Source organism: Anastrepha obliqua, chromosome 1 (genome assembly GCF_027943255.1).
Source record: "Anastrepha obliqua isolate idAnaObli1 chromosome 1, idAnaObli1_1.0, whole genome shotgun sequence".
NCBI classification, from domain to species: Eukaryota; Metazoa; Arthropoda; class Insecta; order Diptera; family Tephritidae; genus Anastrepha; species Anastrepha obliqua.
In genome coordinates this window covers 4,269,012-4,285,620 of record NC_072892.1, presented here as the reverse complement: position 1 = coordinate 4,285,620, position 16,609 = coordinate 4,269,012, and the positions used below count along the sequence as shown (strand labels likewise).

At 36.7% G+C, this 16,609-nt stretch overlaps 1 protein-coding gene across 1 annotated transcript in view; it reads right to left on the bottom strand.

Annotated features, from left to right (window-relative positions):
* Window positions 1-674: 674 nt before the first annotated feature.
* LOC129253388 (sodium-independent sulfate anion transporter) overlaps window positions 675-16,609 on the bottom strand; it is a 29,339-nt gene continuing 13,404 nt past the window's right edge. The window contains exons 4-9 of the mRNA XM_054891746.1: window positions 4,335-4,537; window positions 3,858-4,194; window positions 3,583-3,744; window positions 3,407-3,507; window positions 1,331-1,516; window positions 675-1,250 (exon numbers count right to left, since the gene is read on the bottom strand). Coding sequence (XP_054747721.1) covers window positions 903-1,250; window positions 1,331-1,516; window positions 3,407-3,507; window positions 3,583-3,744; window positions 3,858-4,194; window positions 4,335-4,537 — 1,337 coding nt within the window. The 3' untranslated portion in view covers window positions 675-902. The remainder of the gene's footprint in view (window positions 1,251-1,330; window positions 1,517-3,406; window positions 3,508-3,582; window positions 3,745-3,857; window positions 4,195-4,334; window positions 4,538-16,609) is intronic.

Genomic DNA, 16,609 nt, shown 5'->3' with positions numbered 1-16,609 from the left:
TTGGATGATCCTAGAATCGCTAGGAGATTTTTTGAGTTCTACCAAAGAAAACGAATTAAATGAAATTCTGTAAATGGACCAGTGGTGTAACTGATGTTATGTCGCACAGTGTTATACGTAAAATTGCGCACGGGAATCTACAAAGTGTAAAAATAGGTGGAAAAAAGCAACCGCGTAGCAATCATAAATCATCCAAAACTCTGATGTACATCCACGCATACATATCTTCTGTGTGTGTGTGTGAGTGTATTTCTGTCTTGACAATTGCTTTAGCGCTTCTAAGCAATTGTTGACAGTTGGAAAGAGAATAATGCGTATAATAGTCAAAAGTACTTACAGACGAAATGAGAATAATTGATATGAAACATACACATACACATGCACATATACATAAACACATATTTAAAAACATACCCGCAGTATAGTATATGGTATAACAGAAATTATTTGTTTATCGTTTTTATAAAATACAAAATACCTCTTCTATGAATTTACATATGCATGTAGATGTGTGTAAGTACGATATGCGCATAAGCCTAAGGAAATAACAACTAGCCGCACAGCGCGGCTTATTTACAAACTAATTTACAATATCATTGCCGTGAGTTCACAAGAAATAAAGATAACCCGTTTCTACTGCGTACTATTTTCTATACACAAATTACAAATCTATGTGATTTTTTTATAGCTTAATTGTATTTTCTTTAAGATCGCCAACAAAGTAGAAAAGCTGTGTGTAAAATTAAGGCAGAGGCTTTTCAATGGACAGATATGCCTTGCCGCCACTTTGATGTCAACAAATTTTCAATTGTTTTCATTTCCCTTCACGTCACTCCTCTTTCTTCTTCTTCTTTAACTTTATCACGTGCCCTCCTATGTTTTTTGCCTCCATTTACTTGCCATTAGATATTTTTCAATTCTCGTTTCTTTGGCGTTAGATCATCGGAACAGATGCGTCGTCCACTATCACAATAGTTGATGTTACTGGAATTACGCAGCAGCCCTTCCAATTTCTCATTCGTGCCATATAACACCAATAATACATCACGACACTCCAATTCCTTAGCCACAGCACTGATCACATCGACAAAAGTGCCATCGCATTGCATGAAACGTCGGCAATCCAACACAACTGGGAAATCGTCACGATAGAGCAGACAGGCATCATTGATCTTATCGCGTATATATTCGATGCCAGAATAGTAGACATCGGAGGTGGGGCTAACGAAGACGTAGTTGCGATTTTCGCACTAAATTTAGAGGAAATGAAAGTGATGAAATAAAAATTCTATTTTTTTTAGTTATGGCGCCTCATGAGTTTTACACTTACCTCCATGAGCGTCACCTCCACCTTGGGGTTGCCCAGTCGTAGAAGTACGAATATCATATTCAGCACTATACCAAAGAGTAGACCCATTTGCACACCAGCAAAGAGACAAACAATGAAGCAGCCAACCCAACTGAAGAAATCTTTTTTGTTGCTGAGCCAAAGCGTTTTAACGGGTGAGAAGTCGATCTGAAAGTTTCAGAAGTGTATGAGTTAATAAGAGTTATGGAATGGTAAATGGAATTATGGTAGAATGAATGGGTATAAATTAAATTCCTATTTACACTTATTTCAAGCTCGGTTGGTTCACATGGTTAGGAAGCCGGGATTGTCTCTCTAAGAATCCGCAACTTTTGTGAAAGAAGGCAAACTTTCAGCAGAGGATGTGAAACCTTAAAGTAGTAGCAAATTTTATCAGGTTTACATAAAACCAATGTGGAAAAAAGATTTGCGTTTGAGAGATAAACAAATTATTGGACAATTCAATATCATTAAAAATAGTCTTTTTCTACCACTGCGTATTCAGCTTGGTTTAATGACAAGTTTTGTTCAGAAAAAAGTTATAAATCCTTCCGTATTTGCATGTTTGATAAATCCATACCCTAGAGTACAAAATGGAAATATTGATTGAATGAATTTTTTTGTATTATAATCAGGTAGATAATTCAATGGCATTTATTTTTTGAATATGATATCCGGCATATTTACGCCGTGGCTACGAGTTACGTCGTCCAATTTTAATAAATCTAAATGAGCTCAATGAGGAAAAATTCGACGCAAATGGGCATTTGGCTTCAATTCTTGTACGAGCCGTATTTTATAGGCGAGTAAGCCAAGATCCTTGTACAATTTTACACGTAGCCCAAGGATAAAGGCCAATAAGATGAGAGCGAAGTTGGATCGACATTTCGGCGTCTTCTTCAACACATCGATCTATGAACTTCGCGAACAGATTTACCATTTTTCAACGTATTTATTACAATTTTTGACGTGGATTATCGAGACAGAGTGTATTTATCACCTTTTGGCGTTCAATCACCACACTTAGCCACTGCGAAACTCTGGTACAAGGAGATACAACGTGGCCATCGATCTTGGCAGGATACATTTCATGAAGGCCGTCTAAAAATCCGATTGTTGTGTCAGAAAAAATAGGTGCTGTGCGTCAATTGATAACCCAAGATTACCATGTAATATGTATATCGCGAGATAGAGGCATCCATGGATATTAGTGGGAGCAGCATATACGAGTATTCAATATTGCATGAAAATTTAGTCAGTTAGTTGTTCTCGCTGGACACCGCATAATTCGATAATTGCCTAAAAAGGGACACGGACTCGTGTCGATTGGTGTGAAGAAATGTTGAAGAATTCTGAGTGGAGCACAATCATTTGTTTGCCAGATGTTTGCGAAGAATTAAGGAAAACCAACCGCCGAAGGCGAATCATCTTTCACCAAGATAATGTGAGCTCTTACATATCAGCTCACACAAGAGAGTTTTTAAGCACTCAAAAGGTTGAGTTAATGGGTTATCAGCCTTACAGCGTTGATTTGGCACCTAATGTTGTCTTTTTGTTTCCGTAAATATCAGAAATAAAATGTGAGTCGAGCGGTTTTCAGCGCCTGAAAAAGGTGTTGAATCGTTTAAATCGCTGGTTTTAGAGGTATCCCCTTTTAATTGGAAAATTTCTTTGAAAATTAGCTCAAGCGAATGCAGAAGCGTACTGACTTCCAAGGAGAATATTTTGAAAAACATTAAAGCCATTTTCATTATTATTTTACTGTGTTTTCATTATTGGGCGCAAAATATAAAAGGCGGCACTCATATAAGAATTTTTCGAGAATATTTTGCAATTTCGAAAAAGGCCAGAACCTAATATTATTAACACCTAGACCTATCACTTGTAATTGATTTCACTCAATATCAAGCCAATGAGTTTGATTTTGTCGCATAGGGTTATCTTTTGAAACTTGTTAGCTTTGAAATTGTTTTTTAAAAAATTTTTGACTAAAAAATTTTTAACAGTAAACGTTAACAGTAAACGTTTCTGAATTTCTTCGCTATATTGCGAACTCACCATAAATACCACAGCCGCAATGAGCACCGCAGAAATCGATGACTTTGGTATATAACCAAAATATGGGGTGAGTATATTGAGCGCCAGATATACCATTAAACCTACAGGAAAAATAATCAAACTAAATTACATTGATTTTTAAACCATTTTTTGACCATTAAATAAGCAGTAACTACCTGTGTAGATGCCGCAAAGGGGCGTGCGCACACCACTTGCCTGACTGACAGCGGAACGCGTGAAAGCGCCACAAGTGGGCATACAATTGAAGAAAGAGCCAGCCAAGTTGCAAATTCCCAAAGTAAGCATTTCCTGAGAAGCTTCCAAGCGATTGTCCTTAACTGTGAAGGATGACGAAAACATCATTGACAGAATACAGAATATAAATCATACAAATTTCCCAAAATACGGAATTATTTATTCATTGAATTTTCGTTTCACTTTATCAACTTACCAAAAGCCTTCGCGATGGCCACGTTCGCTAAAATGGCCACAATCGGTACCACTATAATGCCGCTACCCAATTCGTTGACAATATCAGAAAATACAAAGGTGGTGTTTTTGTAGTCGAAAGCAAATGGCGGTAGCTGAAACTTCAATTGAGCCGAATTCACTCTTGCAGTTAGCGCAAATGGAATCGCCTCTGCGGAACGTTGTTTTATCCAAAAGTATGTCGCTAAACTGCAAAGGAATACAACTAAAGCATTGCGTGAGATGCTGATGTACCACAAGAACTTCTGAAGCTTCCGTGTGATTGGGGTGTTCTTCTTGAAATTGATGTGGGATAGTTGCTGTTGCAGAAGAGAATAGGACGGAAGTAAGAATATGATGGGCGATTATTTAATACAAAAAATGAACTTGTATACAAGTATGCGTGTATATGCATATGTATACAAATGCATGTGGTGTAATTAAACTCTATAATACTCACTCTCAATGAGAGCAACGCCGTAAGACAAATCAATCCCAATAAGGCATCAGAGTACCGTATACTTTTGACGAGTACTTCTATCGATGGTATACCTTTACTTTTTATGCCCAATAAATTTTTAAATTGCACTGCAGCCACGATTACAGCTGTTGCGCTGGTGAAAGCTTTCGTAACTGGTGTTGGAATGAAGTTCACGATGAAGCCTGTGGAAATATGTGTACATGGAAGATGAATGATTAAATATTTTATTCAGTCGATAACCCAGACAGCTAGTGCTTCAATAATAATTATTATATTAAAATTATAATAAGTAATTGTAATTAATCTAAATAAATAAATAAAATATAGTATTTCTTCTACTACTGTAGTAATATTTTTAATACAAAAACAAATTATTTTTTACGTATATTAAAAGCTAAAAAAGAGAAAAAGGAAAATTTTTAAAAATGTTAATTAAATAAATAAAATATAAAAATAGATAAGTTACCATTTGGAAAAATGTAATTTCTTTTTTTTTTGTATAAGGTCTACTGCCAATTATAAGTGTAGACAGAATACAAAAGTTTAATCAAAAAAAAAAAAGAAAACAAAAAAAAATTAAAGAAATACAAAAATTTGTAAACTGTTAATCTATATATATAAATGTGAAAATCTGTCCCTATGTTCGCTTATAACTCGAGAATGGCTGAACGGATTTATCTTATCTTGGTCTTGAATTATTCGTGGAGGTCTAGGGAAGGCTTTAAAGGTGAGAAAAATTAGAATAATTGCCGGGAAAATGGTCAAAACGTGGACCCGGGTAACCTTCGGATGTGTATATACAATATGGGTATCAAATGAAAGCTGTTGGTGAATGCTTTAGTTCAGAGTATTTTTCATGCCGCTCCGTGACTAGGGTCCCGAGATAGAGACCAACACGTGGACCCTAGAATGTGTTTGTACAATATGGATATCAATTGGAAGCTGTTGGTGAATGCTTTAGTACAGAGTATTTCTCATGCCGCTCCGTGACTGGGGTCTCGAGATATAGGTCAAAACGTGGACCCGGGTAACCTTCGGATGTGTATATACAATATGGGTATCAAATGAAAGCTGTTGGTGAATGCTTTAGTTCAGAGTATTTTTCATGCCGCTCCGTGACTAGGGTCTCGAGATAGAGACCAAAACGTGGACCCTAGAATGTGTTTGTACAATATGAATGTCAAATTGAAGCTGTTGGTGAATGCTTTAGTACAGAGTATTTTTCATGCCGCTCCGAGACTGGGGTCTCGAGATATAGGTCAAAACGTGGGCCCGGGTAACCTTCGGATGTGTATATACAATATGGGCATCAAATGAAAGCTGTCGATAAGTGCTTTAATGTGGGGTAATTTTCATACCTATTGATGACTAGGGTCTCGAAATATATGCCAAAACGTGGACCCACCATGTCTTTGCCCAGCGAAGCGGGCCGGGTTTGCTAGTAAAATATATAAAAAATATTTGGAAAAAAAAAATTGAAAAATATTTTTTATTTTTTATACTTTTACAATTTTTTTTTATATTTACAATTCTTGATTGTTTTTTTACAATTTTTAATATTTAAAAAATTTTACATTTTTACAAATTTTTTATTAACATCTTTATAGGTTTTTTATTTCTTTATTTTTTTATTGTTTTTTTTTGTATTCTGTCTACACTTATAATTGATAGAAGACCTTTTACAATATTTGAATTCATTTAAAAAGTGACGTTGATTTATGTATTAAAGGAATAATTCCTGTGAAATATCCTTTCTAGTATACAAATCTAACATTTTATAGGCAGTTCTTAGACGAACTGGATCGATATTTCCTTTTCAACTTTAACCCACAATGGCGACATGAGAATAGAACCCAGTTCATGCGCTAGACAGAATTGCAGCAAACAGCGGGTAACAGACTGACTGTCAAAATCAGAACACATTTAATCGCATGAAATTGTACAGAATTGCGGCGGGGATGGATTTCTTGCCGTCAGTTATTTTTAGGGCGGGCCGCCGTAGCCGAATGGGTCGGTGCGTGACCACCATTCGAAATTCACAGAGAGAATGTAGATTCGAATCTCGGTGAAACACCAAAATTAAGAAAAACATTTTTCTAATAGCGGTTGCCTCTCGGCAGGTAATGGCAAATCTCCGAGAAGATCCTGATCACTTGATTACAAATAATAGCAAACAAATAACAAGCAAATAATATTTATTCGATTTGCACAAAATATTAATAATATAAAAACAAGTTGCGTTTTAGCAACAATGAGCTTCAACGAGTTTCTGACAGAGGCAGTGCAAAAATACAAGTGTAACTACGACTTATGTTTGAAAGAATACCGAAATGTGCAACATTTGGGAGGCGATTGGGAAAGTGGTAAATGGAAACTGTAAATATTATGAAGTGTTCCTTGTATATAAAGGGTGGTTAAATTTCAAAGGTCGATGTTGAATGTGAACCACACCTAAACGTCAACGACACCGTTGGACTTCATTCTTTAGGGTTATTTGAAAGAAAAGGTGTACGTCGATAAGCCAGCAACAATTCAAGATTTAAAGGATGAGATAATTCGGCACATTAACGGCATAGAACCTCAATTATGCTCAGTGTCATCGAAAACTTGGACCATCGGATGGAGGTGTGCCGCCGAGGCCGCGGCGGCTATTTGGCCGATATTTTGTTGATAGGTAATTGAGTTGTACCAGTATTATCATAATAAAGAGAAATGACAATAATTTTCTAAAAAGATTGTGTTTCATTCAAAATCAACACCGGCCCTTACAACTTAACCACCCTTTATAATTTTGATTATTCGCAACAGTGTTTCAATATTGTTCATTTTGCCATGCACTCAAAAACATAGCAAGTGAACAGATTTTAACGCAATATCAATTTTATTGCAACCACAAAATGCCAGTTGAAAATCGTCCACGTCGCAATTTAACCGACCGAATTTTCCGACGGGGGTGGATCAGCTGCACACCATCCATCGACACGTTACCCGATGTCCACTGCAATTGCGTTTAAGGAATCATTTGGTTACGATGGAAAACGATCTCGGTATTTGATGGTTAATTTTGTGAATTTTGAAATTTTGTTAAATTGAGCAGAAGATATTTCACTTCCAAAAACTCTATACCAAAAATTTTTATATTGAACAAATCTCTAAATTATAAATTTTCTTATTTATAAATTAATTAGTTAATTTGCTTATATTTTTTCAATTTTTTATTTAAGTATTATACTCAAACCTCCAAATAAATCAATTTTCTGAAGAATTAACGCCAATGTCCAAAATACTTGGCTCACTGGACATAGAATCGCCCACGTTCTTATTTTTGTGGCTATTGAAACAAATTTAGGGGGGTGGCATCGAGGAAAACTGATTTTTTTACCATCCAAGTACGCATATGTACATATGTATGTATATTTTTCGAGTATATGTCAAAAATATGAAAACAAAACTACCAACATTGTTGTTGTTGTTACATCCTAAGCTTTCCTTATAAATATTTGAGGAATGCTGCTGAAGCTCTCGGTGACGTAAAGCCCCGACAGTCTGGGTAGAATCATGCACAGCGCTTAGTTATACTTTAGAAGTTATTTTTAGTTTAACACTAAATGGAAATATTTATAACTCACTTTTGTATGTATGCGAGAACTAGTTTGCAAACGTATTTAATTAAATAATTAGGCACTTACCCAGAAAATGAATCAACTGATTAGGTGTGAAAAATAGTTGCCGTCTAAGCTGAGCATTGCCCAAATAGAAGTGAATCATGACAAGTAAGGTAGCGATAAATTCGGTGGGGACCGAACTTTACATACCCGCGCACATTTTAGTGAAATTTAATTTAAGCGACCGTTAATGTTTAATTTTTGGAATCATACACACTCATAGACAATGAGAGTTATGGGTTGTAAAAAAAGACGGACGAACTAAAATTTAGACTTAAATAATAATAATAGTAATTATAACATGAAGAGTAGGAAAGGACAAAGCCAAACTCCAAATATTTGATAGATAAATCTTGAGAGAAGCCTTCGGAGCAGTCCAAGGCAACAACGGTGAATGAAGCAACTATGATCTGGAGCCATGAACTGGACTAACTAATGGTGTGCGCTGCATCAAAGCTCTAAGAATATTAAGATGACTAGGTTATGCCACGTGAGTGGATCTAACGAGAGCTTAACGAAAAATAATTGACTAAAACATTTATGACGAAAGCAAGAGGTAGACCAATATCCAGATGGGTTGACGAACTGGAGGATGACATGGAGAAACTGAAAGGATAGAATCAAACTGGAAAGAATCAACCAAAGATCGGGTCAAATGAAATGCATTAATTTTGGACTCGCGTTATCGTGCAACGGACGGACACACACAGTTACTTTATCCGTGGACATCTTGGCGAAAGAAATGCAGAGAGTGTACATAAGGCTATCTGAACACGACAGTAGAGCAAGTCGTAAAACTATTGCAGAGGAAGAAAGACGTCGTTCGATCGCCCACTGGCAAGACCGGTGGAACAGATCACCGAAAGGTAGATGGACGCATGGGCTAATACCCATCCTTACGACGTGGTTAGAAAGGAAGCATGGGGAAACAAACTTCCACCTAACCCAATTTCTTTCAGGGCACGGAGTATTTCGAAAATACCTCCATAGATTCGGCCATGACAGTTCCCCAAACTGCCCAATCTGCACGGATAGGGAAGAAGACGCTGATCACGTCTTGTTCCAATGCCCACGCTATGCTCCCGAAACTTGTGGTATTTTAAACGGAGAAAATATTATAGATTTTATGCTAAAATCGAGCGATAACTGGAAGCGAATCTGCGCGCATGCAAAATATATCCACAATGATCTAAGACGCGCGGAGGTTCGTAGACGAAGTAACTAGCAGCCTATGAGCTAACCAGCCCCGTGAGGTAATTCCTTCCTGGTCAGTTCCGCGGGGAGAGTGGTAGAGTGGAGAAGTGTTTAGTACGTAGGTGTAGCTGTGAGGCTACAAGTCGTGCATACTGCTATGCCGGTATAGCAGTACTCATGAGAGTTTCCTCTTCATGGGCGTCATCCCGAAAAAAAAAAAAAAAAAAAGGTTACTTTATGCTGTGACACACAACCGTTATGTGCACAAAATTATTATAACCTTAATAACAAGTTGACACGGGCATAAAAATAAATAATTGTGGTGCGTTACGCGTTTTTTCTAGCTTTTTTTTTGATTTTTTGTTTAGTTTTTTGTGAAAGAAACCCTTTCGTTTATTTATGAAAATTATAAGTACTTAGTCATCGAAAAAGAACTTTTGAAAAAAAGAAACTGCTTTGTTACAAGTTATATGTATTCAGCAATCTGTAGAAAGTCTCCTGATGAAACTCGTTCCACAAAATGTGTAGCAAATTTTTTTTTTTTGGTTTGTGTGAATTTAAAAATTTTTAGGAACAAATGTAAAAGTAAAAGAAGTCTGTATACTCATAGAAAACAAATCAAAATACATCGGAAAAAAACAAAAAATAAAAAAGAAAAAAATAACATAAAATAAATGTGAATATGAATTTATTATTATTATTATTATTATTATTATATATAAGAAAAGTAGAGGAGATCCACTACTTTACATTGAAATGGAGCACTAGTGTAAACACCTTCGGCTCGCTTGTTAATGAATTTACCAGAGTAACAATAAATAGTATTAATATCTTACATTATACGCCATTAGACAATTAACTCTAAATTAACTTCCTAAGCTCAGCTAACGTAAGGTACTTGTTGATGTTCTTGATGGATTCGGAGTCATAGCTTTTCAGGGCATCGGAAGGGGTGTTGTAACCGAAGACGTTGAATCTTATTGTTGAAAAATGCTGACAATTATCGAGCAAGTGGATGACCGAGATTGAACCGCTGTTGCAAAATGGACACTGCACAGTGGTTCCGCCATAGGACATTGGATGAAAATAGTCATGTTAAAATTATGCAACAATATTTAGCTAAATGTTAGTTCATTAGTCATAGTAACTTAGAGTACAAAAGAAATTTCAACTGCACAAACAATTCACTTATAATTGTGCCTCCAAAGTAAGAGAATTTGAAAAGTGATAGTTAGCGTGGTCTCCGCTCCGTACTTACGCAGTTCCGGGAAGTGTTATTTTTCTAAGCATTACTGTGTTTATGACCTGTTGTACAATGGAAATTCAAGTTGAAGGTATGTACGACATGTTAAACGTTTTGTTATCTTTTTTAATTATTATTTAATAGGTTTTCAGATCATACGAAATACGTACTTTAAAATTTGCTGTTTATTTTTTTTATAAGAAGTTTGTAAAGTTTTAACTAAGTTCGCACGAATCTGCACAAATGAAGCATACATTAAAATATTCTTACGCATGTCCTCTTTAAGGAAAAATAATTTCCAGCTGCGATAACCTGCGACTGCGCTTGATATAGGGTCTAATCTGTACCTATGTGTAAGATTTTGAAAAATGTGATTCTGCCAAGATTGCTAATAAAGATTTTTTTTTGTTTTAGGTGTAAATTTGAAGTGTTCATTTACGCGCATGCATATTCTGGACACGTGGTTATGTTACAATAGCATTAAAAATGATGTTGATAGATGTCGCCACGTACTGAAGAACATAATTCAAGCTTTACCAAACTCTGAGAATTTAACCTTAGAAGACGTTGAAAATCGTGTTTCTTGGATCTGTTCACGGATCTCTCGATACTGGAAAAAAGTGCAAAGATCAAAAACAAGGCTGATTGCCAAGTACAATAATTGGTTAACTGAAACCGAATTATGTGTGTTGAAAAAGCGGGAGTCGGCGAGGTGACAAACTCTACGAATCCTTCTCCGAGCGAATACAGGCAGAGACACAGAAAAGATTTTGAGGATCGCAGCAAGAGGACAAAGCGTCGCAGGTTATCCGATCTAGCTAATGTTGATAGTTCCGCTATTCATGCAATACTAAGTAATTCAAAGCAATCAAATTCAAATTCTTTAGAATTCAATACGGACGAAGTTTTGTCTCTATTTAATGAGGGAAAACTCACCAAATATCAGTATTTGTTATTAAGAGACTTTATTCATTCAAAATTGCTTAACGCTTTACCATCTTATAAAAAAGTTCTTGACGCAAAAAAACGGTGTTACCCAACAGATGCTTTCCATTTCAATTCAACCGGGCTATTCGGGTCATGTTCTTCGATTTCGATGTAACTGAAATATGTTGCTCTCTGGTCAAAATAATGAGACACGTATTTTTTTGTTCGCCCGAAAAAATTTTTTTTCAAGAGTTATCGGCAATTTTGTTTTTCGGCTCAAACTCGATTTTTTTTAATTATATAAGAAATTTTTTTTTTTAAATGTCCATAACTTAGTCAAAAATGAACCGATTTTAATAATTCTGGGTTCAAAATGATCGTCATTACTTACAGGAGCGACTTAATGTAGAAAAAATTGCAAAAAAGTTGAAATTTTTTTATTTATTGTAGCAAAATAGAAAAAAAATTGAGATTTTATCGAAATTCAATATTTCAAAAAGTGTATTTTTTTTTTATAACTTTTTCCAAATCAAGAGGACACCTCAAACTTCAATTAAGCTGAATGCCCTGTAGCTAAAATGAGTTGTTTTTGAGTAATGAATTTTTGAGTAAAAAGCCTGTTTCGCACTTTTTGTTTTTTGGAAAATAAAAAAATTTTAAATACTTTTTTGCAACTGTTTCTACATAAAATCGCTCGTGTAGGTAATGACGATCATTTTGAACTCAAAATTATTAAAATCGGTTTATTTTTGACTAAGTTATAAGCATTTAAAAAAAAATTTCTTAACATTATTTTTCGCACAGTGCCCATAGATCGGTAGGCCATAGTCGATTTTAGATAAGAGTAGCGCTTTGGTCGCATTGATGAGCGATGCTGGATGGACAAGACAGTGTTTCGACGATAAGTATTTGATTATATCTAATCTTTTAACTAGAGCTAGTCTAAGGTATTTACAATGACTTTTGAAAGTTAGCTTAGAATCAAATATATAGGACTATGTTTAAGTTCGTGCGATTTTTTTTCGAAATTTGAAACTTTATTGACGTAAAATGGTTACAAATTTAATATTCAAAGTATTGTCCATCGCTTGCTACTACTTTTTCCCATCTTTCTGGCAATTCACGGATTCCCTTTGTGAAAAATTCGGTCGGTTTTGCCGCAATCCACGAATCGATCCATTTTTTGACTTCATCGTAATTACGGAAGTGCTGGTCAGCCAGGCCATGTTGCATCGATCGGAAGAGATAGTAATCGGATGGCGCAAGGTCTGGACTATACGGCGGGTGGGGTAGGACATCCCATTTGAGCGTTTCTAAGTATGTTTTGACCACTTGTGCAACATGTGGCCGAGCATTGTCATGTTGCAAAATAACTTTGTCGTGTCTATCGGCGTATTGCGGCCGTTTTTCTCGCAGTGCTCGGCTCAAACGCATCAATTGTCGTCGGTAGACATCCCCCGTAATCGTTTCATTCGGTTTCAGTAGCTCATAATACACAACACCCAGCTGGTCCCACCAGATACACAGCATAACCTTCAGGCCATGAATATTCTGCGCCGACGTCGATGTTGAAGCATGGCCAGGGTATCCATACGTTGCCCGACGTTTTGGATTCTCGTAATGGACCCACTTTTCATCGCCAGTCACAATTCGATGCAAAAAACCCTTTCTTTTGTGCCGTTGAAGCAGTTGTTCGCATGCCATAAAACGGCGTTCAACGTCTCTTGGCTTCAATTCATACGGCACCCAATGGCCTACCTTTCGGATCATTCCCATGGCTTTTAAACGTTTGGAAATGGTTGATTGATCAACTCCCAAAGTTTTTGCAACCTCTTCTTGCGTTTGAGCCGGATCTTGATCGAGCAATTCCTCCAATTCGGTATCCATGAACTTTGGCGGCGCACCCTCGCGTTCTTCGTCTTCCAAGCCAAAATCACCACTTTTAAAGCGTGCAAACCACTTCTGGCACGTTCGCTCAGCTAGAGCATGCTCACCATAAACTTCCACCAAGATACGATGACTTTCGGCTGCTTTTTTCTTCATATTAAAATAATGAAGAAGAATTCCCCGCAAAAACACATTATTTGGCACGAAATTCGACATTTTCAAGTGTGGTAAAAATATTGTTGTTTACGCTTCAAATAAAAAACTTATACTGACGTTTGTGCCTTACGACAGTAGCTCTCCAATGAATGTTTGGAAATGTGGATCGATGGAATAATAATCAAGTTACGCCATCTGTTGTAAAACCGCACGAACTTATCGATAGACCTATTAATACCAAGAGTTTTTAAAGAACTACATAACAATAGGTTAACATTATTGAAAGATAGGTTCATCGGTGGACACACTTTCTTATTGCATATATGAAAGTTTCTGCTTTTATTAAATGATATTTTGGCCCCAGGCGTATTTGACCATTTTGTTAATTCCGATAAAATTTGTATGAAATCATTCTGTACCACCGATAAATCTTTACATTTAGAGAAGATAAGTAAATCATCGGCATATATTATGTGGTTAATTCTTTTATGCGTCGATATAATTTTGTTTATGTCGTCAAATGCAATAATGAAGAGGATCACTGATAGTGGTGACCCCTGTGGGATACCATTAAAAAGTTTGTATGTGTTTGAATATTTATTATTGACTTTGACTGAAAATAGACGGCAAGTAAGGAAGTTTTTGACAAAGTTATATATCTTTTTACCGATTTTCCAAGAAGCAAGATTTCGAAGAATGGCATGCGGACCGATTCTTTCGTAGGCTTTCTCGAAATCAATACTAAGAACAGATACGTGGTTCTTTGTGGAAAGGGCAGAAGTGACAAAATGTTCAAAAATAAGTAAGGCGTCCATCGTTCCCTGGCCTTCCTTAAACTCTACTTAATGGGCATCAAATAGTTTGTTTGAAAGTGCGAACCATACAATGCGGTTAGCAACAATCTTCTCTGGTGTTTTGCTTAAACATGACAAAAGTGATATAGGTCTATAATCAGAAGCAGAAGTTCCGCATTGAGACCATTTTGGAATGGGAAGTACTAATGCATTCTTCCACGTGTGTGGGAGGATGCCTTGGCTTAGGATCGCGTTGTACAGGTTGACTAATCGAGTTTTGACTACAGATGGTAAGTTTTGCAGCAATGAATATGAAATACGGTCACTGCCTGGGGTTTTACCTGACATGGAATTAATAGTAACTTCAAACTCGAAAATGGTAATAGGGGACTAAATTTTTTGGGCTGAAGGCGATGGAGAGTTATTAAAGTACTTTTCTATTAGAGTTAGATTTTTCTCGGCAACAAAATTAGGGTGGAAATTGGAGTCCTTTGAATAGCTTGACCAAACTGAGCCAAAATGATTTGCCATGTCCGCAGACGAGTTGATAGGGCCATGAGGAGTGTCTAATACTTTGATGGATACGGGGGAGAAAGTACCCGAAAACATCTTTATATTAGACCAAATTTTTCAGGGGCTGCAATCTGGGGTTATTGTACTAGTTAACACCTCTAAGCTTTGTCTCTTTGCGTCTTTCATTTTTTTTTTAAATAAACGTTACTTTTTGTATTCCAATAGATTGGAAAGGGAACGATGCCTCTTATAATTATGCCAAAGGGTTTGTTTTTTGTTACGTAAAGAAGAAAGAAATTGAGACCAGTAAGGCACCATGGTTTTGTGAAATTTGTTTTGTGTTTGGGGAATAGATAGGTGAGCAGCTGTACGAATAGTTTTAGTTATATTGTTGGCCTCTTTGCTGATCGTAGATGATTGGTTGTACTTAAACGACGTTACAGTTGCCGTACGTTGGAAAAGTTCCCAGTTCGCATTTTGTGTTATAAACTTTGGTTTAGGGGTCCCTGGATTGGACAAGGCGGCGACTACTTTAGTGAGAAGGTAGAAATGATCACTACCGTGGAGAAAAGGGGAAGTGGAACAAGAGAGTTTTGGGGCCAAGCTCGCCGAGCAGCTTACGTCTACATGGGTAAATGTCTGGTGAGTTGAGAAATGAGTTGGCGCCAAGTCGTTTAACACTATGTAGTTATTTAGAAGGATGAAATCTTCTACTATTTTGCCCCTGGAGTTATCCGAAGTGGATCCCCAAAGGGGGCTCCACGCGTTCAAGTCACCGATCAAGAGTATATCTGTAGTAATACTAGAGGTTATGTCTAGAAGCATTTTTAGATTAAAAGGTTGTTGCGGAGGAATATAGAGAGAAACGACAGTAAATTTGAAACCTAAATTGACTTCGACCGCAATGACTGACAACGGGGATATAATGTCTAATAATTTGTGGGGCGTTCCTTTTTTTACCATGACGCATATGCCTTGCTTTGAGGTAACGTTATGGGGCAGGTTATGAAAGTAGCTATGAAACGAGTTCGAAATAGGAGCAGACCTATTGAAGGGGATGTGAGTTTCCTGCAGGCAAACTATAGATGGAGATAAGTCTTTAATTAGTAGTTTTAACTCATTTAAATTGTTATAAAGTCCATGAATATTCCAATGAAGTATATCAAAGGTCATCAATGGTGTTACTAAACCTATCTGATCTTTCGCTTTCAGAGTCAGAGGTCATCCGTGTTGAAGAGAAGTAGAGGTTTTGATTTAAGAGTTCCTGGGTTAAACGAGTGATAGGCGAAGAGATTGTAGATTTAGAGATCGGTTGTGATTGCATAGTGTTGCTTGAAGTAGTTGCTATATTAATGGAAGTTGAAGGTTGAGATATGTTGGATGATTTACTTGGTGGTGGGGAGAAAGTAGGTGAGTTAGAAGTAGTGTTGCTTGTTGAAGCTGTTGGATTAATGGGAGTTGAAGATTGATCAACATTGGATGATTGACTTGATTGTAGGGAGAGAGATGATGAGTTGTAGTTCGTTTGATCATTGGTATTTGCTGGCTTAACGATATATTTTAACTTGAACTCGAAGTGGTATGTTCTTGCTGGAGCAGTAATACGTTCTTGCTAGTGTTTGTTTCTGTTACTGGTTGAATGATTTTGTTGCTGGATGTGACACCAGCGAAAGAAAAGTGAGCTGAGGTAGAGGGAAGTTGAGAAGAGTAAAACTCACTCGCTTGCTTCGATGTGCATTTACGTTGGGTTTTTATTTTAAGGATTTCCTTTTGTTGCAAAAATGTTGGGCATTTGTTGAAGCTGGATGGATGTTCTTCATGGCAGTTTGCGCACCTTATGCGGGGGGAGGCTGCTTACTTGGCACAATGGAGCAT